This window comes from Chaetura pelagica, unplaced genomic scaffold, assembly GCF_000747805.2.
Source record: "Chaetura pelagica isolate M959 unplaced genomic scaffold, ChaPel_1.0 scaffold333, whole genome shotgun sequence".
NCBI lineage: Eukaryota > Metazoa > Chordata > Aves > Apodiformes > Apodidae > Chaetura > Chaetura pelagica.
This window is the reverse complement of record NW_009952689.1, coordinates 57,405-84,732: the sequence shown is the minus strand read 5'-3', so window position 1 is coordinate 84,732 and position 27,328 is coordinate 57,405. Positions and strand designations below refer to the sequence as shown.

Here is a 27,328-nt window from a genome sequence, read left to right as displayed (position 1 = left end):
CCCCCTCTGCCCCGCCCCCCCACCAGCACAGTCCTACCTGTCAGCACGTGCTGCTCCTGCTCCTCACGGTCCAGGGCTCGTGTGGTGACAATCAGCCCCGTCTGTGGGTGGATGGAGAACGGCCCCCCAGAGAGACCCCCATAGGACACCTGCCCATTGGCACCTGCAGGGAGGAGCCTGGTCTGAGGACAGCCCAGCAGCAACCCAGGAGCCTCTCAGCCCTGTACTTCCCTCCTCTCAGGCTTCCCACCCAGGGGTCACACAACCTGTGGGACAGGATGATCAAGGATGATGGCAAGTAAATGGGGCAGAAATGTGTGGTGGAGGGAGGGCCCAGCCCAGCTTGCGGGAGGGAAGATGGGCCAAGGCACCTCCAAGCAATAAAGGCCATTGGTTTGGGGAGCAGAGGGAATCACAGCTTCTCCCAAGATCCAGCCCATCTCTCATCTCCAGGCCAGGAGATGATCCTTCCCTCCATGGCCAGCCAGGCTCTCCACAGCAGGTGTAGGGGAGCAGAGTGCGCCCAATCCTGGGTGCTGCATCTCCAGAAGGGCCCCTGACCAAACTGGGCAGCTCAGCCTTGCCCTGCATCCTCACCCAGGTCCCGGTCTGTGGCCAGCACCTGCAGCACAGGGCTGCCAGCTGGCAGGTTCTCCATGATGAGCGCTTCATACTCGGGTTTCTCAAAAGTGGGAGCCTCATCGTTGACATCCAGCACCAGCACAGCCAGCAGCTGGCTGGCGGAGCGGCGTGGGAAGCCGTGATCCGTGGCCACCACTGTCAGGTTGTGCTGTGCCACCTCCTCCCGGTCCAGGGCCCGCACGATGGAGAGCGCGCCTGTGGACACCGAGAGCGGGGAGCTGGGACCACCCAGCACCACGACCAACTGCCCCAGAACAGGGCCACCACGAGGCTGCAGGAGCTGAGTGAGCCAGGGACAGCAGGGTCCTGCCAATCAGGTGCTGTGCTGGGTGGTTTCCACACAACACGTCTCCCTGCTCCAGGTTCCCCAGCCCACACCCACCTCCAAGGGGCAATAGGCACAAGCTGGAGCATAGGAGATTCAAGAGAAATATGAGGAAAAACTCCTTTACTGTGAGGGTGGCAGAGCCCTGGGACAGGCTGCCCAGGGAGGCTGTGGGGTCACCTTCTCTGGAGACATCCCAACCCCTCTGGCTGTGTTCCTGTGGGATCTGCTGGAGGTGACCCTGCTCTGGCAGGGGCTTGGTCTAGATGATCTACAGAGATCCCTTCCAACCCTGGCCATTCTATGACCCAATGACTCCTGCGCCCCATGCATGCCCCTGCACCCCTGCCCCCTCCTTGGCCCTGCTGAGGTCCCCATTGTCCCCACTGCCCACCCTGTGCCCTGCTGGGCCCTCACCAGTGCTGGGGTTCAGGTGGAAGCGGCCATCACTGTTGCCTGCTCGCAGCGAGTAGCTCACACGCCCGTTCTCTCCCAGATCACTGTCCTGGGCCACCACGTGCAGGGCCACGAAGCCTGTGGGCTGGTCCTCCATGACACTGACGGCCGCGGGAGAGAGGAACTCGGGTGCGTTGTCGTTCTCGTCAGTGACAAAGACGCGGGCGGTGACGGCGGCCGAGCGGCGCTGGCTGATGTTGCGGGCCTGGTCTGTGGCCTCCACCACCAGGAGGAAGGAGGCAGTGGGGCGTAGCGCACCTGGCTGTTGGGACCCACACCGTCCCCATCCAGCGCCTGGAAGGTGAAGATGGAGGCGCCGGCCTGGGTGTTCTCGGGCACCACGATGGTGATGGGGTCTTCAGGGAAGGTGGGCGCCTGGTCGTTGCAGTCCTGCACGTGGATGTGCACCAGCCCCAGCCGGCTGGATGGGTACCCATGCTGCGTGTCCTCCGCGCTCACCTGCAGCACGTGCCGGGCCCCTGCTTCGTAGTCCAGCTCTCGGGCAGCGTAAATCTCCCCTGTCACACTGTCAACCACGAAGGTGCCATCCCCACCACCTCCTACCAGCGTGTAGGTCAGCTGTCCTCGTGTGGGGGCGTCCGGGGGGGCCACTGAGCCGATAACAGACCCTGGCCTGACCCCCTCGAGCGGGTGCAGGGTCAGGACGGTGGCATCTGGCCGTGGCAGCACCCGGGAGGATGGCAGCACCTGCGGGAGAGGCTCAGTCAGGGGCACAAGAGATCCCCTTGGGGAGATAGCAGGGAGGGGGACACGGGACCTGCAGAGAGAAGGTGTTGAGAGGCAAGGTCACAGCTCTTCTGGCCTAACAGATGAAGAGAAACCTGAGGAACAGACTGAGAACATGCACGGTTTGACGGGGTGAAAGATGAGCCTCACCTGGGGAGCCAGGGCGGGCGAGGACAGACCGAGCTGCTGACTGGGCAGGGACAGCTCAAGGGGATCTTTCCGAAGTACAGCAATACCTCCTGGGAGGATGCCAAGAGGATGGGCTCTTCCCAGAGGTGCCCAGTGCCAGCACCAGAGGCCACGGGCACAAACTGAAGCACAGGAGGTTCCCTCTGAACACCGGGAAACACTTTTCATTGTGCAGGTGGCCAAGCACTGGCACAGATCGCCCAGAGAGGTGGTAGAGTCTCCATACTTGGAGACAGTCAAAAGCCATCTGGACATGGTCATGGGCAACTGGCTGGGTGGCCTGGCTTGAGCAGGCTGGTTGGACAAGATGATCTCCAGAGGTCCCTGCCCACCTGAACCAGTCCACGAGACTGTGATGGTGTGATTGTGTTAGATGCTGCAGAGGCAAGACACACCAGCAGAAACAGTTCTGTGAAACATAAGCAAGAGTGGGCAAGAAGAGGTAACTCTCACCCAAATGAGAGATAATGGGAAGAAAGACAAATCCTAACACTATTTTCATTAGAGATAGAGAAGTTAGTCTGGGGATGAGATGTGCCTGTGGATGGGAGAGGATCCATGAAAGAATACAGCAAACCTGTCAGCCCAGAGGGGCACCAGAACTACACAGCCACATTACAGGTATCAAACAAGCAGTTCAGGGACAGCCAAGCTGGCCTCTGCACCATGATGGCTACAGAACAACTGTAATGACACCAACAGCTACAGAGATGGCATCAGAAGGAGACGGAATGATCTGGATGAGGGGCAGGCTGTATCATCAGCAAAACTGGGAGGGGTGGTCACACTCCAGAGGCCTGTGCTGCCGTTCAGCATGACCTGGACAGGCTGGAGAGCTGGGCAGAGAAGAACTTCATGAGGTTCAATAAGGGCAAGTGGAGGGTCCTGCACCTGAGGAAGAACCCCAAGCACCAATATAAGTTAGGGGTGGATCTGCTGGAAAGCAGTTTGGAGGAGAAGGATTTGGGAGTCCTGATAGACAGTAAATGATCCATGAGCCAGGAATGTGCTCTTGCTGCCAAGAAGGCCAATGGAATTCTGAGGTGCATAAAGAAGAGTGTGGCCAGTAGGTCCAGGGAGGTCATTCTCCCCCTCTGCTCTGCCCTGGTGAGGCCACAGATGGAGAACTGGGACCAGTTCTGGGCTCCACAGTTCAAGAGAGACAGGGAACTGTTGGAGAGTCCAGGGGAGGCCGATGAAGATGTCAGGGGGGGTTGGAGTATCTCTCTTATGAGGAAAGGCTGAAAGAGCTGGGACTGTTCAGCTTGGAGAGGAGAAGGCTGAGGGAAGACCTTATCAATGTTTACAAGCATCTAAAGGGTGGGTGCAAGGAAGATGGAGACAAGCTCTTTTCAGTAGTTCCCAGTGTCAGAACAAGGGGCAACAGGTACAAGCTGAAACATAGGAAGTTCCATCTAAATATGAAGAAAAACTTCTTTACAGTGAGGGTGACAGAGCCCTGGGACAGGCTGCCCAGGGAGGGTGTGGAGTCTCCATCTCTGGAGACGTTCAAAACCTGCCTGGATACAGTCCTGGGTTAAGTGCTCTAGGTGATCTTACTTCAGTGGGAGAGTTGGACTAGATGATCTCTAGAGGTCCCTTCCAACTCCAGCAATTCTGTGATTCTATGGCACAAGTAGTGTGTGGCAGGGTGGCTACAGGCAGACGTGCCGAGCTGGCACACCCTGCTCTCCACAGGCCCATGATCTGACTGCCTGGTTTCCAGCTGGGCTCCGATGCATGTGGGAGATCCCTTGTTAGACTGGAGACAGGCTCAGAGCAAGTGTGCGTGCCCAGCAGGACTGAGCAACCAACGGGCTCCAGGGCAGGAATGAGCTGGTCTTTGCAGAGACAGCCCTTGGTGCTGATGTTCATTTCTGACAGGTGCAAGGGCAAAGGGAAGCTGAGCATGTTATGAACTTGCTGATATGTGGGAAGGCATTGCCAGCACTGAGGAGCAGCAGAAGAGCAAATGAGAGTCAAAGGGCCTTGGGAACTGCAAGAACAAGGAAGGTGTGAAATGGGCCACTGAGCAAGTGCCTTCCCCAGGGGCATCGGAGTCTGCTGTAGCAGGAGGCCCATTGCTAACAGCACAGCAAGGACTTGGCTGTCTGGGCCACTGGGCTGTGAGCTCTGAAGCTGCACAGATATGAAGAACACCCTGCATATCAGGAACAACGTTTTCATTGGGAAAGAACTAATGTCTCTGTGCAGGGGACCTCTAAGGTCTTCTCTGCGACAGCACAACTGGGACGGGACTGCCTGGCCATGTCAGCAAAAGACAGAGCTGCTATGAATGCTGTTGACCACAAATAAGAGCGTGCCCCGTGGCAGGGGGACCTGTGACACCCTATCCAGGTTCTTCACACAGATTTTGGGGCTGGACCAAGAGATGAGCGTGGGCAGAGGGTGCCCAGGGAGGAAGGTGGAGAGGAAGGCTCCCGCGCAGCGGGGCGGCGGGCAGGGCAGGAGCGCGGTACCTGCAGGCGGAGGCTCGCGGCCGTGCTGCGCGGGGGCACGCCCCGGTCGCTGGCGGTGACGGTGAACAGGTACTCGGCGCGCTCAGCACGGCGCAGCACCGCGGCCGTCCGCAGCTCCCCGGTGGCCACGTGCAGCGTGAAACGCTCTGCCCAGGCTCCTGCAGGGAGAGGAGAATCGCTGCAGGGAGAGGCAGAGGCGGGGCAGGGGCAGGTGGGAGGGAGCGCAGTGGGGCAGGGCAGCACCCGGGAGTCACTTCTGCAGCTCCTACCTATCAGCGAGTAGACGATGGTCCCATTCTCACCCTCGTCGGGGTCCTTGGCCTGCAAGGAGGCGACTAGAAGTCCTGACGGTTTCTCTTCCAGCACCTGCAGCACAGCCCAGGAGCAGCTGAGTGCACGGGGCACTTTCAGTGCACCCCCACAACCCCTCGCCCAGCACACGGTCTGCACCTTCCACACCTGCCCAGGGCACAGAGCCCCTGCAAGACCCACAGGCTGTGCCTGAGGCTGGACAAGATGGAGAAGTCCACAGCAAAGCTGGGGAACTCCACAACCAGCTCAGCAGCACTGAGACTCAGTGAAGGGACACTGGTTCACCCAGGTTACATCCAAAGCCTGGGAAAGTCCGCGGCTCCACAGCAGTCCTGGCTCACTCTGTCCCAGCACGCCTGAACTGCCAAGCTCAGCAGCCAGGCTCCATGACAATGGGCAGTGATTTCCTCAGTTCCCACCAGCCAGCCTGGGGACACTTGGCATGTCTGGGAATGCAGCTGGCAGCTCTTCCTGGGCTTGGACACTCAGGCTCTTGGGGCTTTTCCCTCTCCCCTTTGTTCCTGGCTAGCAGTGCTGACTGCCTCTCTGCAGGCACTTAGGACCAACGTTTTATGCCAGTGCATCACAGTACCATGAAGACACTAAACAGGCAGGTGCTCAGCTAAGCCACCTCCCAAGGCCAGTTCCCAGCTTCCTGACACACCACACACAAGGACCTCATCTGGACAGTCATAGAAATGGGCACATCCCCATGGCTGCACCTCACCACCTGCACCCACCTGTGCCTGCTGGTGGGCTTGCCTCTGCTCCAGCCCAGCCTCTCCCACCTACCCACCCCTCCTGGCAGAGCAGCCCCCTCCACCCCAAGACAAACCACACTCACATCCTGAGGCCACAGACCTCAGACCCCCCCCGCCAGCACGGCTCCCCTGGAGAGCTGGCTGTGCTGGGTGGTCTCTGGTGGTGCCACTTCACTGCAGTGACCACAAAGAGCCCAAGGAAAGAGGCTGCAGCCCCTGGGAGAGGGAAGTGTTAATGCTATTGCACTTCAAGGGGAGACCAGAGGAGCTGGACTTGTTTAGCCAGGCCAAGCAGTGATGTGACTGCACTCTGTAAACACTGGGGAGAGGGGAGGGAAATTCCAAGGAGAGAGAAGAACTATTTAAGCAAAAGCACAATATTGGCACAAGAACAGATGAGAATAAAGTGGTCAGAAATTAGTTTAGGCTGGAAATTAAGAGATGGTTTGTAACTACCAGATCAAGGAATCTGGAACAGCATTTCACAGCAGTGATGGAGGCAGAAGACCTAAATATAGCCTGGCTGTTTATGAAAAGGAGTGTTTGTGTGGACACCTCGGAGTGGGGCTGTGCTCAGGAGGCCCCTTCCAAGCCCCCCACAACAGCGTGGGCAGGGCCTGCTCCCCACGCTGCCCCTCATGGCCCCACAAGGGCTCGGGCTTCGGGTGCCTGGTCACACCCTCTTCCACAAGGAATCAAACTCCGCCCTGAGGAGCTAAAGAGGCAGCATCCACACAGGCCCCACAAACAGATGCCATTTCAGAGGCACAAACAGGAATAAACAGCTGTAGAAGTGGTCTTGCCTCTGCAGAAAACCTCCTTAGCCTCAGGACAGTGGCTACCAGGCAGCTTGTCCAGGTCTGCTGTCCACCCTCCAGGAGCTGTTGCAAACACCAGCTGGGCCCAAAGATCAGAGCCACCCCAGCCATGAGCACGGCTCTGCCAGCAGCTGGCAGGGGGCACACAGAGAGAAGGCAAGAAACAGGGTACGTGTGGAATAATCCTCCTGTGAAACCTTCCCAGCTTCCAGCAGTCTGTGGCTAAGTCACTTCCTGAGCCACAGATCATATTTTTGTTCAACAGCCTTTGATGGATTTTTTTTTCTTTCCATGAATTCATCTAATTTTGAGTCCATGCAACTTTTGGCAAAGATTTCACAATTTAATTATGTTCTGCATGAAGAAGTTCTGCCTTTGTTTATTTAAAACCTGCTGCCTGGTCATTTCTTATGAAGCTGCCTAGGCCTTGTCTTGTGAAAAAAGTAACTTGTAATTTCCCTATGACTTTCTCTGTGCCATTCACTGCACACCTCTGCTATATTCCTGGAGTTTCTTCCATGGCAAAGAATGTTAAAGTGCTTTATTTCTGCCTGGAAACCATTATCTACTGGAGATCACATTAACATCCTCTTCTGAACCTTTTCTAGCACTACAGCTTATTTAGTGGAAAGGAGGCAAGGCAGAGAGCGTGTGCAGAATCTGAGATGCAGGGTGATGGTGTTTTCTTTCATTCTCTGTTCCTTTTCTAATAAAACTCAGCATTTTATTTGCCTTTTCAATTATGGCAGAGCTGACATTTTCACAGGGCATTCAGAGGCTGGAGCAGCTCTGCTCTGTAGACAGGCTGGGAGAGTTGGGGTGTTCAGCCTGGAGAAGAGAAGGCTCCAGGGAGACCTGAGAGCAGCTTCCAGTGCCTGAAGGAGCTTCAGGAAAGCTGGGGAGGACTTGGGACAAGGGCAGGGAGGGATGGGATGAGGGGAAACAGCCTTAAACTAGAGGAGGGTAGACTTAGATTGGAAGACTTAGATTAGAAAGTACTTCACCACCCTCATGGTGGTGAAAAACTGGGAAAAGTTGCCCAGAGGTGGTGGAGGCCCCATTCCTGAAGACATTCAAAGTCAGGCTTGATAGGGCTCTGAGCAACCTGATCTAGTTAGAAAGGTCCTTGAGCTCTGCAGGGGGTGATGCACTAGATGACCTTTACAGGTCCCTTCCAACCCCACATGTTTTATGATTCTGTGAAATTCTGGGCTGTGAGGGTAGGGAGAGCCTGGCCCAGGTTGCCCAGAGAAGCGTGGCTGCCCCATCCCTGGAAGGGTTCAAGGCCAGATTGGATGGGGCTTGGAGCAACCTGGTCTGGTAAGAAGTGTCTCTGCCCATGGCAGGGGAGATGTAAGCAGACAAGCTTTAAGGTCCCTTTAGACTCAAACCATTCTATGATTCTGCGATGCTTCAATTTTCTCCAAATTTGAGTAGCCAGGTCCAAGCCCACTGGTGTGTAAGTGAAATTCATGCTCCTTTTTGCCCTATCACTCTCCAGTTAGCAACTCTGAATTTCAACTCCCATCTTCTTTCCTAGTTGAACAGTAAAACAGATCCTTCTATAGGAGCCCTCACCTGAACTACTACGAACAGACGAGTGACATTAACCACCTCCTTTTCTGGAGGATATGTGACAATGGTAGCAAGGACACCAGCAACAGACCTGGCACCTACCCGTGACATCCCCCCTCAGTGAAACCAGACCACTCCTTCCCTTTGCTCCCTCTCCCCTTCCCTAGTGATCACACCCTGGGAGGGTCTATCACTCCTGCAGGTCCCATGTGAAAACCACCTGGTCCTGCCAGTGTGTGACCAACGTGCTGGACGAGCTCATCGCACAGCTCTGTGGTGAGTTACCCTGCAGCTGGTGCTGAGACATGGTGCAGACACAGAAACCTCCCCTGCTTCACCTCACCAGCCAGCCTGCAACGAATCACTGAGCTTTGTGTTACTCTTCCAGTTTTTACTCTTCCCTCTGAGTCTTTCTTCACCTAAATCACAATTAACAGTGGACCCTTCTCTACCAGTGTTTCTAACCAGAGAGCTTCAAACCAAAGTGCCAAAATACTTGTTGCTTTCAGAACTGCTGTGGCATTCACCTGCCTTCAGGACCCTACATCTGTCCCAGCCCTGCTCTGTCTGCTGAAGGTTCCTTATGCTTTTGGGGTACCTCTGTGTGAGAAGAGACCTCCCGAGCTCTCGGAGAGCACTCCCAGCATTTCAAGTCCCCAGACCCTGCTCTGCAGGAGAGACTCAAAGGCTGGAGCCGTGTGCAGGAGCCTCTGCCAGGCCCTGAGAGATGCCTTCACCTAGGCCAAGCCCTGACAGATACATTTGCAAGCAGTGAGTGCCAGCTGGACATACAAGAAAGGGATGGCTGTGACTGTGAAGGGGAAAAGAGTAACGAGCAGAGAAGGCCAGACTGGAGCTGCAGAGTGTCCTGTGTGATGATGGCCACCCCAGTGTGACAGCGACCTGCCCATGTAGTCCTGCTTGCTCTGCCCTGCCTTGCTCAGGCAGGACCTGTGGCAGGGAGATTTCACTACCATGTCCCAGTACTTAAAGGGTGACTCTCAAGAAGATGGAGACTCTGTATTTACAAGGTGTCCCATGGAAAAAACAAGGGGTCACGGGCACAAGTTGCTCCTGGGGAGATTTCCACTGGACACAAGAGGTACATTTTTCACCATGAGGACAGACCAACATTGGAATAGTCTCTCAAGGAAAGTGGTGGATTCCCCCACATTAGACAGTTTTAAGTCTCAGCTTGGTAAGGTGAGGAGTCACCTTTTATAAACCACAGTAATACCTAGAAAAGTTGGACCAGATGATGCCTGAGGTTGCTTCCAACCTGGCATTCTGGGATTCGATGATCTTGTTCCTCCTTATCTCCCACCCTGAAACCCTCCTGGGCACCCTTGTCCACTCTCTTTTCCCCTGACCCCAGACCAGAGGCTATCAGACCTCTGCCTCACCAGGGCTCCTGCTTGCCCCTACCTGCACAGGCAGCTCCTGGCCACTGCCCACGTGGAGGAAGGCAGGAGTGTTGTCATTCTCATCCAACACAGTCACATAGATGGTTCCCGTGGTGCTGCGGGGCGGTGCTCCCCCATCCTGCACGATCACCAGCAGCTGGTAGCTGGACTGCTGCTCCCGGTCCAGGCTGTGCTTGGTGCTAAGCTCCCCTGGGAGGGAGAAGTGGGGACACAGCTTAGCCCAAAAGCCTCTTCAGAGGAAAGCCTGTGCTCAGGTGTGTTGCTGGAGAGCCCAGCATCACAGGGAGCAGAAGATGAACACCCCTGCTGCAGCGCTGGCCTGGCCAGCATCACTTCTGACCTACCTGGGCTTTCACCCTGGCCAGCCCCAGCCAGAGAAGCCAGGAAGCGTCTCACCTGTCTGTGTGTGGATCAGGAAGTTGGGGTCGTGCTGGAGCAGGCGGTAGCTGAGCCGGCTGTTCTGCCCAGCGTCCCGGTCACTGGCCATCACCCTCCCCACGCTGCTGCCAGGAGCCTGGTTCTCAGGGATAGTGAAGAAGTACCGCTCCTCGCTCAGCCGGGGGCTGTTGTCGTTCTCGTCCGTGATGCTGATCCGCACGGTGCTGGTGCCTGTTTTCCGGGCCTCCCCCGCTGCTGCGCCGCCCCCAGCCGAGGCCAGCACTGTCAGCACATACAGGTCCCGTGTCTCGCGGCGCTTTTGCCGTGGACCCAGCCGCTCTCGGGCACGATGCCGAAGCTGGCGGCGTCCCCGTCCGCACGCAGGTGGTAGGTGAGGGGCAGGGGCTCGGCCTCGCGCGCCAGCGCCCGCACCTGCAGGAAGCGGGAGGAGATGGGCGCTCCTTCCTCCACCTCCACACGGTAGGTGAGCGTGTCAAAGATGGGCCCGTCGTCGTGCTCTGCTTGCACATGCACCAGCAGCGAGAAGGTGGAGCTGAGCTGGGGGACACCGCCATCCCGGGCCACAATGGCCAGCCCGTAGGCAGCGCTGGCCTCATACTGCAGGGCCCCGACCAGCCGCACGGCCCCCGAGGAGCGCTCCACGCTGAAGGCACCATCACCTCCTGACACCAGCTCAAAAGTCACCTGCCCATTGGCCCCGCTGTCACGGTCCTCGGCCTGCACAGTGTACACTGTGGTCCCAGGTTCCGTGGCCTCTGGTAGGAGAATGGAGTCAGAGGGGGCTGGGAACGCTGGCGCATTGTCGTTCACATCCAACACGGAGATCTTCACCCGCGTGTTGCTGTAGGCGGGAGGGGAACCACTGCGGGCCTGGATGTCCAGAACCAGCACTGCCTGGGACTCGTGGTCGAGAGCCAGACTGGTGTGGAGCTGCCCGGTTGCAGAGTCAATGGAAAAGTAGCCATAAGGGTCCCCCGAGGAGATGGAATAAAAGATGTCATCAGCATGACCTGGGGACAAGGGAATGAGGGCTGAGGAACAAGTTGTGCTGGCTCAGCCCCAGCCCGTGGGGAGCAGTGGGGCCGGGGGTGGTGCTGCTGTGCCAGGCGCCAGCCCATAGGGGCACAGCAGCTCCCTGCACACATGCATGTGTGCACACACGTGTCAGCAGGCATGGGAGAGCAGGCACTGAGCTGGGTGCGCGCTGGGATGTGTGTCCCCCTGTGTGTGCATAGAGCTCCCTGGAGAGGCTCGCTCAGTGAGGAGAGGGGCACCAGACCCTCCATGGGCACAGGGAGGCTTTTGTGGGTTGTGTGTTGCTGGTGGGGTGTGTGGTTGTGGTTTTGTGTTTGGATTTTTTGTTTGTTTATTTTTCTTTCCCCTGGGTGGATGGTTTGACTCAGTGATCTGAGGGGTCTTTTGCACCCATGACAATCCTGTGATTCTGTGTGACTCTGTGATCCCAGGCGACGCAGGGACAAGGACCATGGCTGTGTGCACTGGGGACAAGCCGTACCTGGGGGGTTCTGGGCCCGGACAGCCCCCACGCTGGCACCCTGCAGCACGTCCTCAGGTACTGTGAAGAAGTACTGAGCTTGCTCAAAGACGGGGGGTGAGACCGTGCCCTCCACGATGCTGATGTTCACCCGGGCGTTGGGCTGTGCCTGGAGGCCCCCACCATCTTGTGCAGAGATCACCAGCTGCACCAGGGTGTTGGCTTTACCACTCAGGGACCATGAGAGGGAGATGACACCTAGGGAAGAAAGCAGTTCCAAGGGTGCTGTGCCTGCACCCTGGCCTGTCATCTGGCATCAAGGCAACACAACAAGTCACAGGCTTGAAAAGAAAGACCAAGGAGCAGCAAACAATGTGCTCACAGCAGGGGAGCTTGCCATGGAAGAACTGGAGTCAAGAAGAGGAACCCTCCAGGGAAAGTCTCCCCATATCCTCTTGTCTCAGACTTAAGCCCAGCCCTGAGCTGAGCAGTGGTACGAGCTGGGGGAATTGAGCCAGAGGGCAGGTCTTGGGGAGGAAAAAGGGGGAATAGGGTTTCTAATGTGGGGTGCAGGGTGAGGGTCATGACACAGCAGGTGGGATCTGGGCTGTGGGGAGGTTCTTGAAGACATGCAGAACTCAAGGACCATCCTTAACAGGCCCTACAAAGGAGGTGGCTTGCACTAGGATGGCTGGTAGGCCTGTCTCATCCCAGTCACATTCTGAGAACTTGGGGACCAGTGTGGAGAGCCCTTGACACCTGTGCTGAGAGCCCCTGGCATCACACACCCATGCACTCACCTCCCCAGCAGAAACTGCTCTGGCTTTGGTGGCCAAAGCAAGGCAGAGCAGATGCAGCCAAGGAGAAAGGTGAGAGTGAGTGCAACAGAGAGTTACAGGGAAGGAGAGTAAACTGAGCTGGGGAGAGGGAACTGGGCAGGGACAAGAAACTAACTAGGATACAGCCAGATGGGGCAAAGCAAGCAGCATGCAGGGGGAAAGGAGCAGTGAGCCAGGGATGGGGAATGAGGGAGGGGGAAAAAGACGGGACAAATGAGGAACAGAGCAGAGAGCAGAAATAAGAGGTCAGAGACTAGTCTGGGAAGGGGCTGCTGGAGGCTCAAGAAGCCAAGGCAGGGAAGATGTGGCAGGGAGAGGAACATATTCTGGTGGCAGACTGCACAGCTGAGGTGCCAAGCAGTGATGCTTAGGGTAGCTTTTACACCGACCCATGTCCCACAGCTCTGATCACTGCCTATTCTGGTGCCCCTGGAGCTCATCTTACCTGTGTCCTTGTTGAGGGAGAAGTGAGTCAGCAGCTTCCCCCCCTCACCCCCAGCACCCACCCCATCCACAGCAGTGATGGTGAAGTCGAAGGCTGATGTGCCCTCGTCGCGGTCCAGGGGCTGCGCCGTGCAGAGCTGCCCGGTCTGCTTGTCGATGCTGAACTGCGTGGGGAAAACGCTGCCGATGCCAGAGCCAATGGAGTAGGACAGGGAGCCAAATGTGCCACTGTCTGCATCTGTGGCTGTCACCTGGACGAGGGAAGGCACTTTGTGAGCAGAGCCAGCACCACAGAGACCCCCAGCCCACCATCCCCCCTAACCCAGCACTGCCTGTGGTCCCCAGTCCCTGCACAGTCCTCAGCGCTGGCCACAGTGAAGCGGAGTGACAGTTACCACCTCAGCCCCACAATTCTTGTCCCAGACAAGCCACTGCTTCCTCTGCAGGCCCCCTGCAAGAGGAGAGGGTCTCCTAGGGGCTTGCTGGCTGCAGACAGTGCCCTGAGCAGCGCTCCAGGCAGTTGTGGGGCACCCCAGGATCAGCCTGTGCTGGCCCGGTCCCCATGAGGGGACATGGAGGTGGGTGGCAGCAGCACTGCACACCTGAGAGCTGCATTGTGCTTCTATCTACGTGCTGCCACGGGTCCCTGCACCACCAGAGGTGCTCTGTTTCAAGGGGCACTCCCTTCTTGTATCTCCGGGGCAACATCCCTGACCCAGGTCAACTGATTCACCTTGGCAAAGGGAAGGGCCGTAGGAAGAGGGGGTAGAGAAAAGCTGAGCCTTGTTCAGATGGCGAGGATCCAGCAGCCAAGCATCTCCCTTGCACCCAGCTTGATGGGCCAGCCAGGCACTGGCAGCAGCTGCCCCTGGGACCCTGCTCCTTCTTTTCTGCAAAGACGCTTAGAACAAGATGGGAAGAAAAGCAGCCATGACCCTCGCTCTGCCCTCAGAGCTGTGTGCCCAGCAGCCCTGGGCTCTGAGGATGACTGAGGGTGCATTGCCCTTTGACAGCCAGGGCTCACCAGAGCCTGGGACTCATGAACTGTGGTTATAGACATGGCAGGAGGATTAAAGCCGCTCCCTGCATGCCAGGCCTGGGTCCCTCCTTGGGCTCCTTGCAGCGCTCAGGCCAGAGAAGGCAGCTCCTTCCCCCTGACCCCAGCACTGCTGCCCAGGGCTGATCCACCAGCTGGGAGCTCCGAGCAGAGAACAAAGCTGGAGCAGGGAGCCAGGAAGGAGGCAGCTGGGCCAGGCCCGGGTGAAGTGGAGTTCAGGCCTCGTCAGCCACAGCTCCTCCCCACAGCAGCGCTGGGGCCTCGGCTCCCGTCAGCCAGGAGCGCAGGAACGTGGCGCCCGCGCCAAGGAAAGGCCCAGCCGGGGGCTGCGAGCTGCTCCTGCATCAGGGCAGGGCCCCAGACCCAAACCGAGCACCAGGGACAGCGAGAGAGCAGAGAGGCTGGGCAGGGGGGAAAGAGATCAGGGATAAGGGGCACATCCAGCCGCTGTGCTCAGCATCCCAGAAAGGGCAGTACCTGAGATTCCCCCTCACCAGCCCCGCTGCCCCTCGCCAGCCCCGCTGCCCCTCGTCAGCACCCCTGCCCCTTGCCAGCTCTGCTGCCACAGGATCAACATCCGCAGGGAGGACAGACAGCACCTGAGAACCTCTCTCCGGCTCTGCTGCCCCACCACCTAAGGTCTAAGGGGATGCCTGAGAGGAGAAGCTGAGAGCACATCCACCCTGAGCACCATGCTCCCTGTGGAGCACTTGCTGCTCACCCTGCCACAGCTGCCAGCAGTGCCAAGAAACAGGCTCCCCTGCCAGCTCCAGCCACAGGGCACCCAGACCACAGGTGCCAGAAGAGCAGCCAGCCAGGAACCACTTTGGGAAACTGGACCCACCTGCCTCCCTGCTGAGCTCCACACCCTCTGTCCCTCCTGCCCTACCTCTCAGCTGAGGAGCTGCTCATCTGAGAGTATAAACCTGACCCCACTGAACTGCTGAAACCTGCACTCCGTTCCCTGTGCTCCGCTGGATTTTGTCACTGGGGTAACTACCCTGCAGCAGCACACAGGGGTTGTGTGCCATGCCTGGGTTTTACCTGGGGCCATTATCCACCACTGCAGGTGGTAACACACCTGAAACTGATAAGCTGCCATAGTAGCTGGAATGGGCACCATATGGCAAATTAGTAACTTCTTTCATCCAAATGAACTGCTTTGCACTCTGGAAGTGCTCTAAAATGCATGTCAGCATGAACAGTACAGCAACAACCTCTGCAGCAGAGTAAGGTATTTTCCTCAGGCTCCTTGGGCCAAGGGCTCTGGTGCTTCACTTCCCCACCTTAACCATCCCCTGAGTCACCGTCCTAAGAAAGATACCCAGAGGGTAGCTATCTGCAAATCCAGCTTTCTGCCACAGGAGCTGGCTTAGATGTTGGGAACAGGGGAGAACAGCCGAGCTCTCACAGTTACTCAGTACAGCCCCACCTCTTTGACTGCTCCCTGGCTCCCAGAGCCATCTCCCTGCCTCATGGAGCTGTCAGAATGGCATCAGAGGCATACCTTCCACAGAGCCAAGGCAAGGTGTCCTCAGAAAAGTTCCCTGTTGCCATGTGCCCAGCACCTCACCTCCCCATCCTGCTGTGGACCCATGGTCAAACATGAACCCTGTTGGTACAAGCAGGTCCAAGATGGGTCATGTCACCCTACACCAGCACTGGTGCAACCACTGCTGGAGACCAGTGCCTGGTCTGAGCCTCACTTGGAGCGATGGGGTCTGAAGAAAAGCCACAACAAATCAGCTGGAGGAGCAGCTATCTGTGTCATCTCCATGTGAGGCAGTTTGCTTAGTGTCTCCCCCCGTGGAGAGGGGGGGCTGTAGCTGGTCACCCCCAGCCCAGCTCTTCTGCCCCGGTGCTGATCCCTGTGTGTGTGGGATGGGCTGACTGCAAGCAGACACTGCAGTGCTCCACACCAGCCCCGAGGGCAGCAGATCCTCCCTGCGGCCAGGGTGACACCTCCTGAGGACCTCCCTGAAGGGCAGCAGAGGTTCTGAGCAGCCCCCAGGAAGGGCAGACCCCTCTGCCAGGCAGGCCTGGCAGGGACCCATGACTGCAGGCTGCAGGGCACGCGCCGTCTGGGACATGGTGCACATTTTTAGCTGGGAGGATAATTAACCACCAAAACTGCTCGTCAAGGCCTGTGGTGAATTCACCACTCCTGGAAACTCTTAAACTGATTCCGGGTATTTTTCTAGAAACTCTGCTAGAAGCTAATGCAGGGCAGACCCAGGGTCTGTATTTAGTGCCCATCCCAAATCTTGGATCAACAGATGGTTTTATTGTAGCTTACTTATCATAGCATCATAGGATGGTTTGAGTTGGAAGGGACCTGAAAGATCATCTAGTCCTAAACTCCAGCCATGGGCAGGACCCCCTCCCAGCAGCCCAGCCTCCTCCAAGCCCCATCCAACCTGCCCTTCAACACCCCCAGGGATGGGGCAGCCACAGCTTCCCTGGGCAACCTGGGCCAGGCTCTCCCCACCCTCACAGCCCAGAATTTCTCCCTCCCATCTCAGCTCCAGCTCCCTCTGCCAGCTAGAAACCCTTCCCCCTGCTCCCATCCCTCCCTGCTCTTGTCCCAAGCCCCTCCCCAGCTTTCCTGGAGCCCCTTCAGGCACTGGAAGCTGCTCTCAGGTCTCCCTGGAGCCTTCTCTTCTCCAGGCTGAACACCCCAACTCTCCCAGCCTGGCTCCAGAGCAGAGCTGCTCCAGCCCTCCCAGCATCTCCGGGGCCTCCTCTGGACTCTCTCCATGAGCTCCATGTCCTTCTTATGTTGGGGGCTCGAGAATTAGACACAGTTCTCCAGGTGGGGTCTCATGAGAGCTGAATAAGGGGGGACAATTGCCCCCCTGGACCTGCTGGTCGTGCTGCTGGTGACACAGCCCCAGGACACAGTTGGTTTCCGGGCTCCAGCACACAGTGCCAGCTCATGTTGAGCTTCTCATCCACCATCACCCCCAAGTCCTTCTCCTCAGGGCTGTTTTTGATCTTCTCCCCCCAGCCTGTACTTGTGGTTGGGATTGCCCCAACCCAGGTGCAGGACCTTGCACTTGGCCTGGTTGAACTTCATGTGGTTGCACAGTTCCACCTCTCCAGCCTGTACAGGTCCCTCTGGATGGATTCCTCTCCTCCAGCATGTCACCTCATCACACAGCTTGGTGTCACCAGCAGAGTTGCTGATCCCACTGTCTGTGTCACCAACAAAGATGTTAAATAGCACTGGTCCCAGCACCAGGACCCTTGGGGAACACCTCTGGTCCCAGGTCTCCATCTGGACATCAAGGCATTGATCACCACTCTTTGACTGGGACCATCCATCCAGTTTCTCACCGAATGAGTGGACCATCCATTGAATCCATATTGTTCTAGTTTCCATACCAGGATGCCAGTGTAAAAATATGAGGCTCCTGATCTTTGCCTGAGAAATAAGGGTGAAATGGGGTCAAGCTGCCTATGGGGCAGCCCAGGACACTCTCCATTTGGGGCTGTGCAAGGCAGGAGTCAGAGCTCTGGGTCTGAGTGGAGCCCCTGCTGCACCCTCACCTCTGACTGCAAACACCCCGCAGGGCCAGGACTGGCTGTTCCCAGGAGGAGCCACGTGAGAGGAGGAAGGACAGAAAGAGCTTGGAACAAGACACCTGCAGGAGCTTGCAGGGCCAGCGTGCAGACATGAGACAGAGCTGTGGGGCCACCTCATGTGCACAGGACACCTGCACAAGCACAGAATCTCCATGGAGACACCAGGCAGGACGTGCAGGGGTGAAGCACATGCTGTGCTGCCCAGGACAGCGGGGGGTGCAGCTGCAGCCCCCATGATACGAACAGAAGTGTGTACACAGCACAAGTGCAGGGGGACTGCCCACCTGGGGGGCATGTTCTGTGCCCTGCTGCTGGGCAGCAGTGATGCCACAGCCCAGACCACTCTCCCCATGCTGAGGCTCCACAGGGAGGCAGGGAACTTGGTGACCCTGGAGTTCTGACATCAAGAGTCCAGATGTTCCCATTCACAGACCCAGCCAGAGCAGCAGGAGAAGGAAGCCATGGCCAGTGGTTTCCATGGGTCATTATGTTCTCTGGACTTGTAATCACTGCTGCTACCCCCGAGTCTGACTCTGCTCTGTTCTTAGAAACCTTCTTGGTGTTGGTGGGTGGACCAGGCAACCCAGCCCCTTCCTGGATAAACCAGCTGCATGGTCAGAGTATTTTCTGGCAGCTTTCCTGGTCTGTCCTATAGCACCCCATTCTCCAAAGGGAAATCCTTTGCTGTCATGACTGCATGATGCATCCTGCTACTGCCTCTGGGATGCCTTTCTGAGAGCAGCCAGCTTCTTGGTGCTGAGGAGGGAGGGAGACTGAGACCCTGGGTCCTGCAGAGCATCCTGCTGGAGCCCACATGAGGCCAGGGCTGCTGAGCAGCACAGAGCCAGGGCTCCTACCTCAGTACGATGTGCTTGGTTGCAGGCACAGTAGTTCCCTGGAACCTGCTGCAGCTGTGCAGAGCACGTGGAGCAGCACCCTGCTCCAGGCCCTGTCTCCTCATTCTGCTCACAGCTGCTGCTGGGCCAGCTCAGCCTCTGCCCAGCCTCATGCAGAGCTGCTCAGCCCAGGGCAGGGCTGGTGCCCCCCAGCCTGCACACCGTGTTGGCCATGGCCAGGTCCATCCTGCAGCACCTCTCCTGTCCTGCAACAACGCCCCGCCCCTCCCTGCCCACACAGCTCCATCACAGCCCAGGCCCATACAGATGCTCACATGCAGTGCGACCAGCACCTTTCTCTTCTCACCCACAGGGACACCTTCCTCACCTCCTTGTTTTGCCAGCCTCCTCCACCATCACCTCCCCAGGACACCCCCTGTCCTGGCCACCCCGGAGTGCCCCACAGTTCTGTGGCTGCATGGAGCTGGCACCTGACCAGGGGCTGGGGGCACAGTCTGGTCTGCCTGTCCCCTCCCCCTTGCAGGGCAGCAACCAAGGCTGCAGCCCCAGAGGGTGGGCTGGCAGTGCCCTGGTGCAGGGCAGGGGCTGGTCCCTTCCAGCAGTGCAGGGTCCAACAAAAATGTGGAATTCCTCCCTTCAGGGCACAGAAATAATAGAATTGTACAGATCCAGAAAGCAACTACCCCCATCCACAGAAAATTCCACTACAGGCTTTAAACACAAGGACAGCAATGCTGGGCCAGGAAATCCCTGAGCTGAAGTTGGGACCATGTGCCAAGGAGGCAGCAGCACCTGAGGGGACGCTCAGGATCACAGAGCCGAGTGTCTCATGAAGAATTTCCATTCCCCTGCCCAAGCAGGGCTGACACAGCCAGGATCACAGGCCGAGGAGACCTGAGGGAGGCTGCGGGCATCAGCCATGTCTTTGGCCATAGTGACCATGGAGCAGCAATGCTCAGGATCCTAAAGGGAGTGAGGAAGGAGAGCAGCAGAGAACAGACCCTGGACCTCCAGCAAGAGTCCAGTTTATACAGGGAACTGGTAGGTGGGAGGGATCCCACGGGAGGCAGCTCTGAAGGCCAAGGGAGCTCAGGAAAGCTGGCAAGCCTTCAGGAAAGCAGACTCCAGGCAGAAGAACAGCCCATTCCAGTGCTCAGGAAAACAAGGAGACGTATCAGCAGATGGCCTTGGCTGAGCAAGGACCTTTGGGCTAAGCTGCAATGCAGAAAGGCAGCACATGGGAGGTGGACACAGAGGCAAACTGCAAAGGAGGAATCAGGTGGGGTGGAGACTTGCCAGGCAAATGGAGGGTGCTGAGAAGAGTCTTCACCACAGGCAGAACAGACCCACGAGGGCCCATTGCTGAGGGCAGGGGTGATGTGGTGGCAGCAGACACAGAGGAGACTGAGATACTCAGTGCCTCCCTTGCCTCAGCCTTCACCAACAAGATCTGTCAGGTCTCCATGCTCTCTGAAAGGCTTCCGAGAACTACCAGGCAGGGATGAAGACTGAATCAGGATTTCTTCCGTGAGCTTGATCCATATGACTCCATGAGATCCAGCAGGCTGCACCAATGGGTGCTGGCAGAAATGAACTGGCAGGGCTGCTCTTTCAAATGCAGGGGCAAACAGGGGAGATCCCTAACAACTGCAGGAAAGGAAATCTTGAGGCCACCTTCAAAAAAGGCCAAAGGCATGACCTGAGGATCTACACTCTTGTCAGACACTCGTTGGTCCCTGGGAGAATCATGGACATCCTCCTCTTGGAGGATGTTTTTGGCCACATGGAGGAGCCTGGGAGGGGAACAGCCAGAATGGATTGCCTGTCCTTTTTGCTTTCTGCAACACCATGGTGGGATCTGTGATTGGAGGTTTGTGGATGACAATTGCCTTGACTTTAAGAAGGATTTTGCCACCTTGTCCCACAATCCTCATCTCCCAGGACAGGATGTTTTGATTTGGAGGGCTGGACAACTGGGTGGGTCAAAAACAGGTTGGAGGGTTGGGCTGAGAGCTGTGCTCTGCCCACAGGCAGGTGACAAGTGGAGCACCAGAGGGACCAGCCTGGCCACAACTCCTGCTAAGCATCCTCAGCAATGACCCCGTGCAGGCACAGGGGGCTCCTGGAGGTTACAAATGACACCAGCCTGGGGGGGGAAGCAGCTGACACACTCCAGGGCAGGACTGCACCCCCAGGGCTCAGGGAGGCAGGAGGAATGGGTCCACAGGAACCACAGGAACCTGAGCATGGGTAAAGGCCAAGTCCTGCCCTGGAAAGCAGAACACCTCTGCAAGAGCACAGAATGTGACTGCCAGGCTGGGATGATGTCCTGGGGGTCTGGGTGGGCCTGTAGGACATGACTCCAGGGCACCCTGGCCAGTGTGAGCAGGACACTGCCAGGACCATCCTCCCCTCTGCTCAGCCCTTCTCAGCCACATCTAGACACCACATCTAGGCTGGGGCCTCCGGTACAGGAAAGACCTTAACAAACTATGGCAAGTTCAGGAGTGGGCATTGAAGGGCTCAGAGGCTGCAGAACCTGCCCTGTGAGGAGCTGAGGCCTCTAGGCTTGCTCAGTCCTCAGGGGAGAACACGGCAGCCCAAGCTGCCCACCCCAGTGGGGAGCTGACCAAAAACACGGCACCAGGCTCTTCACACTGGAGAATAAGAGACCACAGGCACCAGCTGAAATGAGAGCTTCAGGCTGGACCCAGGGGAAAGTTTTTCCCTGTAAGGACTGCCCAGGATTGTCAATAAGGTCAGCAAGACAGGCTGTGCAGCCTCCATGGAGATTTTCAAGATGCTGAGAGCCTGGTCTGACCCTCAGCTGCCCCAGCAGGAGGCGGGACCAGAGACCTCCCAAGGTCTCTCCACTCTGGATTGCCCTGTGAGTCAGGGATCCAGCTGCTGCATCCTTTCCACCATGGGCTCCTGTGCTACAGGGCCCTTGACCTTCAGCACTGCAGGGTCTCTGTCTCAGGGCTCACAGGCTGCACAGCTCCCTCCCCTGCTCCCAGTCTCACACGGGCTCATTCACAATCCCTCCTCTGAGTCCTCACACTCCTTCCTGTGACCCTGGGACTGGGCAAACGTGGGCATTTGCAGGAGCTCTAGTGACAGTCCCCAAATCCCAGTCAGTCTTACAGGCAGAGGGCTGCAGGACTAGCTGGGTTCTCCTCAGCTCCCTGTGTCCCTGCAAGGGGGCAGGAGCCTTGCTCCAAGCCAAGGGTACACAGCACCCTCATGTTCCCCACCATGTGTTCATAACCCACACCAGGGGTCACAGAGTGCTGAGGTCTGGGGAACAACAGGAACAGATTCCCAGGAGGTCTTTCCAACAGAATCCACATCTCCCAGACCTGCAGTGACACTCCTAGACACCACCAGCAACCTACAAAGCCCCACTCACCAGTGTCATACAGCAGAATGTACATGTGTCCCTGTGCTCTTTCTCTGTTCCCATAACCTCACCTGAGGGTGGTGAGACCCTGGCCCAGGTTGCCCAGAGAAGCTGTGGCTGCCCCATCCCCGGCAGTGTTGAAGGGCAGGTTGGACAGGGCTTGGAGCAGCCTGGGCTGGTGGGAAGTGTCCCTGCCCATGCAGGAGGGTTGGAACTAGAAGATCTTTAATGACCCTTCTAACCCAAACCATTCTGTGATTCTATGATTCCCTGCTGCAGCACTGCCTTGGCTTCACTGACCCCTGCACCAAGCCTGGGCTCGTCTCTAGTACCTCCTGAACTTCTGCCTTGGGTCTTTTCACAGATCCTCCATCACCAGGGTCCATCTTCCATACAGCTCTTCCCACTTCTGGCTCCTAGCAAGGACAAAGCCCCCTCGTGCTGGCAGAGGCAGGAGAGTTCCCAGGTGATACATGGCTGAAGAGAGCAAATACTGGTGGTGGGGGAGACAGACTGTGAGCCAACCACCAACCCCTTTCTCAAGGGCCATGGGACACACACTGTATTTGGAAGAAGTTAATCCTAAGGCAACAGACAGCAGTGGTCAGCAGGATCTTGGACCCTTTGTTAGGTGTGTGTCAGTCCTATCTCATACAAAAGTCCTGCCAAAACAAGGCAGCGGCAGGTGAGTTGGGAACAGGCTGAGTGCTTGGGTTGTGTTGTCTCCTCCTTGCACCAGCCAAGGGAAATGAGAACAGGAGAAGTGACACACCATGCAAGAGCACAGACCAAGAGCTGGGCTGCAAAGGAAACCTGATGAAGGGGGGTTAAGATTTTGCTCACTGAGCAAGTGAAGCAAGAGGAGGAGAGACAGGGGAAAGCCAGTGGGGACAAGCCACCTTGACCGAGGGGACAGCCCAATCCAGAGGCCAGTATCCAGGAGCTGCTGAAGGACACAGGCAACCTGCAGATCCAGCTGGAGATCAGGGGCTGGAGGCTGAGTCCAGGGCAAGAAACCAACAGCATCCTTAGGGGAAAAGCTGCATTTCACTGCAGACTTTGGAGCCAAGAGCTCAGTACAGACAGCTGCTAATCAGCACTGCAGCCATGCCCCAGAGGGGACAAAGGCAGGGGGAAGCCGACAGCTGCTGGGTGGGCAGCGAGCCCGCACTGACAGCCCCAGCAGGATGCTCTGCACACTGGGCAGCCTCTCCAGATCTCCAGAAGTGGTTGTGACCACTCTAAAAAGGCCAAGGATGTTCTCAAGTCTATATGCATGACAAACAGTGAGTATTTAGAGATGTGATTAGCCAGATACTGTAAACTCAGACTTAGGAAAGTCATCACAGGCCTGTGATGTGGCACTGCTGTGCCAGCAGGAGAAATGTGCTGAGAAATACACCAAAACTCAGGATGTTGAAATAAAATAGCTACAGTTTGGCACAGTCACCATCTGTATGCCAAGAAGGAGAACTGGGAATGGCCTAAAGGAAGATCACAGAATCACAGAAGGATTGAGGCTGGAAAAGACCTCTGAGATCATCAAGTCCAATCTATGACCTAAACCTACCACATCAGCTTGGCCATGGCACCAAGTGCCACATCCGGTCTCTCCTTAAATACCTCCAGGGATGGTGACTCCAGATAGGGAAGGGGAAAAGGGGTGGGACAGTAGATGCAAAGGGAAATGCACAGTGTAGTGGCAGCACAAGGCTGGGCAACATGGCTGTTGTTTTTGCATTAAAAATCATAGAATAGATTGGGTTGGTGGGGACCTTTAAGGGTGATCTCACACTAGAACAGATTGCTCAGAGCTCCATCAAGCCTCACCTTGAATGTCTTCAGGGATCGTGCCCCCCACCTCTAGGCAACCTGTTCCAGTCATCCACCACCTTCATGGATCCACACCCAAATGTGTAATTCCCTTCACATAAAGGATGCAAATTAAATGGCTCATGTCCCTTGGGACTCAAGAAGGTGTAAAGGAACCCGGGGGATGAACCTGATGCTGTTTTGGAGACTGAACAGGACTGGGGTCCTTAGTGCATCTTTCCCTCAGTCTTTACTAGCAGGACTAGTCTTCAGGAATCACAAGTGCCAGAGGCTGGGGTGAAGCCTGGAGCAAGGAAGATAAACCCTTGGTTGCAGAGAAGCAAGTCAGTGAGTGCTTCAGCAAACTGGCCATAGAGAAGTCCACAGGTCCTGCTGGGACGCACCCTGAGGAAAGTGGCAGATGTTATTGTGAGGGCACTCCCAATAACCTTTGCTCATTTATGGGGAGAAGTCCCTGAACACTGCAGGGAAGGCAGTGTCACTGCTGTCTTCAAGAAGGGTAAGCAGGAGGACCCAGGAAACTACAGACCAGTCAGGCTCCCCTTTATCCCTGGGAAGGTGACAGAGCAGCTAATCCTGGAAACCATTCCCATGCACAAGAAGGACAACAAAACCATCAGGAGTGATCAGCATGGCTTCACCCAAGGCCTTGACCAACTGGATAAATGCCTGTCCTGGTAGATGAAGGAAAAGCAGTGGCTGGTGTCTGCCTGGACTTCAGGAAGGCCTTTGACACTGTCTCCCACAGATCCTACCAGAGTAGCTGTTGATGGTCGGGCTGGATGAGCAGACACTGAAAATGGGTTGAATGGCTCAGCCCCGAAGTGACCAGCAGCACAGGAGGCCAGAACTCACAGTGCACCCCAGGGGTCAGTACTGGGTGCAGCCCTGTTTAACATCTTCATTAATGACCTGGATGACTGGGCAGAGTGTCCCCTCAGCACATCTGCTGATGACTCCAAACTGGAAGCAGTGGCTGATATACCAGAGACTTGTGCTGCCATCCAGAGGGACCCTGCCAGGCTGGAGAAATGGTCTGACAGGAATCTCCTGAAGATCAACAGTGCAGTGACCTGCCCCTGGGGAGGAAAAACCCCAGGCAAGAGTATATGCTGGGGGGCACCCAGCTGGAAAGTAGCTTGGCAGAAAAGGACATGGGTGTCCTGGTAGACACCAAGTTGTAGGTGAGACAGCGAGGAAGGTGAGTGGTGTCCTAGGCTGCATCTGGAAGGGTGTTGCCAGCAGGCTGAAGGAGCTGATCCTTCCCCTCTGCTCAGCACTGGTGAGGCCACAGCTGGAGTGCTGGGTCCAGTGCTGGGTTCCTCAGCACAGGAGAGAGTCCAGTGAAGGGCCAGGAAGGGGAGGAATGGACTGGAGCATCTCTCCTGTCAGAGGAAAGACTGTGAGTGTTGGGATTGTTCAGCCTGGAGAAGAGAAAGCTCAGTGGGGGATATAATTCATGCATGGACATGTCAAAGAGGACACCAAGAGGATACTAGTACTAGTGGGGGTACTAGTGGATCAAAAGCTAGACATGACCCACCAATGTGCAGTTGCAGCCTAGAAGGCCAACTCCATCCTGGGCTGTATCAAAAGAAGTGTGGCCAGCAGATCAAGAGGTGATTCTGCCCCTCCACTCTGCCCTAGTGAGACCTCACCTAGAATGCTGCATCCAGCTCTGGTGCCTTAGCACAGGAAAGATGTGGAGCTGTTGGAACGTGTCCAGAGGCCACGAGAATGACCTGAGGGCTGGAGCAGCTCTCTGATAAGGACAGGCTGAGGGAGCTGGGGGTGTTCAGTCTGGAGAAGAAAAGGTTCCAGGGGGACTTCAGAGTGACCTCCCAGGACCTGAAGGGGCTACAGGAAAGCTGGGGAGGGGCTTTTTGCAGGGGCTTGCAGTGAGAGGACAAGGGGGAATGGTTTCAAACTGAAAGAAAAGAGATCTAGGTTAGAGATCAGGCAGAAATTCTTCAGTGTAAGAGTGGTGAGACAGTGGAACAGGCTGCCCAGAGATGTTGTGGGGACTCCGTCCCTGGAGGTGTTGAAGGGCAGGTTGGATGGGGCTCTGAGCAGCCTGTTCTAGTGGGAGGTGTCCCTGCCCATGCAGGGGGGCTGGGACTCGATGATCTTTAAGATTCCTTCCAACTCCAAACATTCTGTGATTCTGTGATGGAGCCAAGCTCTTCCCAGTGGTGCCCAGTGTCCGGACCAGAAGGAATGGGCACACACTGAAACATAGGAGGTTCCCTCTGAACACCAGGAAACACCTTTTCACTGTGAGGGTGACGAAGCTCTGGCCCAGGTTGCCCAGGTAGGTGGTGAAGTCTTCATGCTTGAAGGTACTGAAAGCTATCTAGACATGGTCCTGGGCAACCAGCTCTGGATGGTCCTGCTTGAGCAGGTGGTATTGTACTACATTATCTCAAGAGGCTCCTTCCACACTCAACCGTTCTGTGATCTCCAACCAAAGGTCCTCCTGAACCTCTCAGCTCCCCATTCAGTTCCAGTCCTTCTGAGAGAGCTGATCTGCTCCACCAGCCCCAACCAGAGTCCTGACAGTACTGTGCAGCAGCATCTGCTACCTGGCCCTCTTCCCTGCAGGTCTGGTGAGAAGACTTTGTATGTGAACCCTGCAGCTACTGCAGCCGGGCAGATGAGCACTTCGTGCGAGTGCTGTGGCCAAAGCATACCAGAAGTGGGTGACAAAGAAGAGCAGCCAGGTGGCTCAGGGTTAGGCAGAAAGAAACCAGAGCACCAGCCTCAGGGAGCTGCAGCTGCTGGGAGAGGAAGGAGGGCAGGTGCTGGGCAGGTGTGCCTCTGCCCACTGCATGGAGAACTGGGAGGACAAAGGTGGGCACTGAGACCTTGTTATTTCATGTCATAGGTTGGAAAAGACCTTCAAGATCATCAAGTCCAACCGTAATCCAACTACCACAACCACTAAACTATATCCTGAAGTTCCACATCTAAATGCTTCTTGAACACCTCCAGGGATAGCGACTCCACCACTTCCCTGGGCAGCCCATTCCAAGGCCTCACCAGTCTTTCAGTAAAGACGTTTTTCCTAATATCCAACCTTAATCTCCCCTGGCACAACTTGAACCCCTTTCCTCTTGTCCCATCACTAGTTACTTGGGAGAAGAGACCAACACTGGCCTCTACAATCTCCCTTCAGGTAGCTGTAGGGAGCAGTAAGATCTCCCCTGAGCCTTCTCTTCTCCAGACTAAACACCCCCAGGTCCCTCAGCCTTTCCTCGTATGACATGCCCTCCAAACCCCCCACCCATCGTTGCTCTTCTTTGGAGATGGTGCAGGACCTCAATGTCTGTCCCACCCTGCAGTGCCCAGAGCTGCACACGGCGCTCAGACCAGGGCCTACGGGCCGGCCCCAGCTGCCATGGTGGGGCTGAGCTCCCCTCCAGCAGGCAGGGAGCTCCTCTGGAGCCCTGCCCTGGCTGGAGCTCTGCTGCGCACATGTTGCGCTGCGGCTTTGGCAAACATCTGGCTCTGGGCTCCCGCCCCTGCGAGTGACGGCTCTCAGTGGGAGAGGAGGGGAGGCTGGCGCCAGTGTGGTCAGCGCTCCCACGCACGGCCCCGCTGCCGCAGCCCCTGCCAGGCCTGCCCGCCCAGCCTGGCACGGCTGCTGACCGGCCCCGAGCAGCCAGGGAGCGGCCACCCCTGCTATTTTTG

General features: G+C 56.8%; 1 protein-coding gene across 1 annotated transcript in view; it reads right to left on the bottom strand.

Moving 5' to 3' along the window:
• DCHS1 (dachsous cadherin-related 1) overlaps positions 1 to 27,328 on the bottom strand; it is a 58,040-nt gene that overhangs the window by 21,189 nt on the left and 9,523 nt on the right. Inside the window, 11 exon segments of the mRNA XM_009993813.1 lie at positions 38 to 163; positions 598 to 837; positions 1,385 to 1,665; positions 1,668 to 2,131; positions 4,840 to 4,997; positions 5,109 to 5,205; positions 9,731 to 9,918; positions 10,126 to 10,422; positions 10,425 to 11,138; positions 11,645 to 11,881; positions 12,908 to 13,157. Coding sequence (XP_009992115.1) covers positions 38 to 163; positions 598 to 837; positions 1,385 to 1,665; positions 1,668 to 2,131; positions 4,840 to 4,997; positions 5,109 to 5,205; positions 9,731 to 9,918; positions 10,126 to 10,422; positions 10,425 to 11,138; positions 11,645 to 11,881; positions 12,908 to 13,157 — 3,052 coding nt within the window.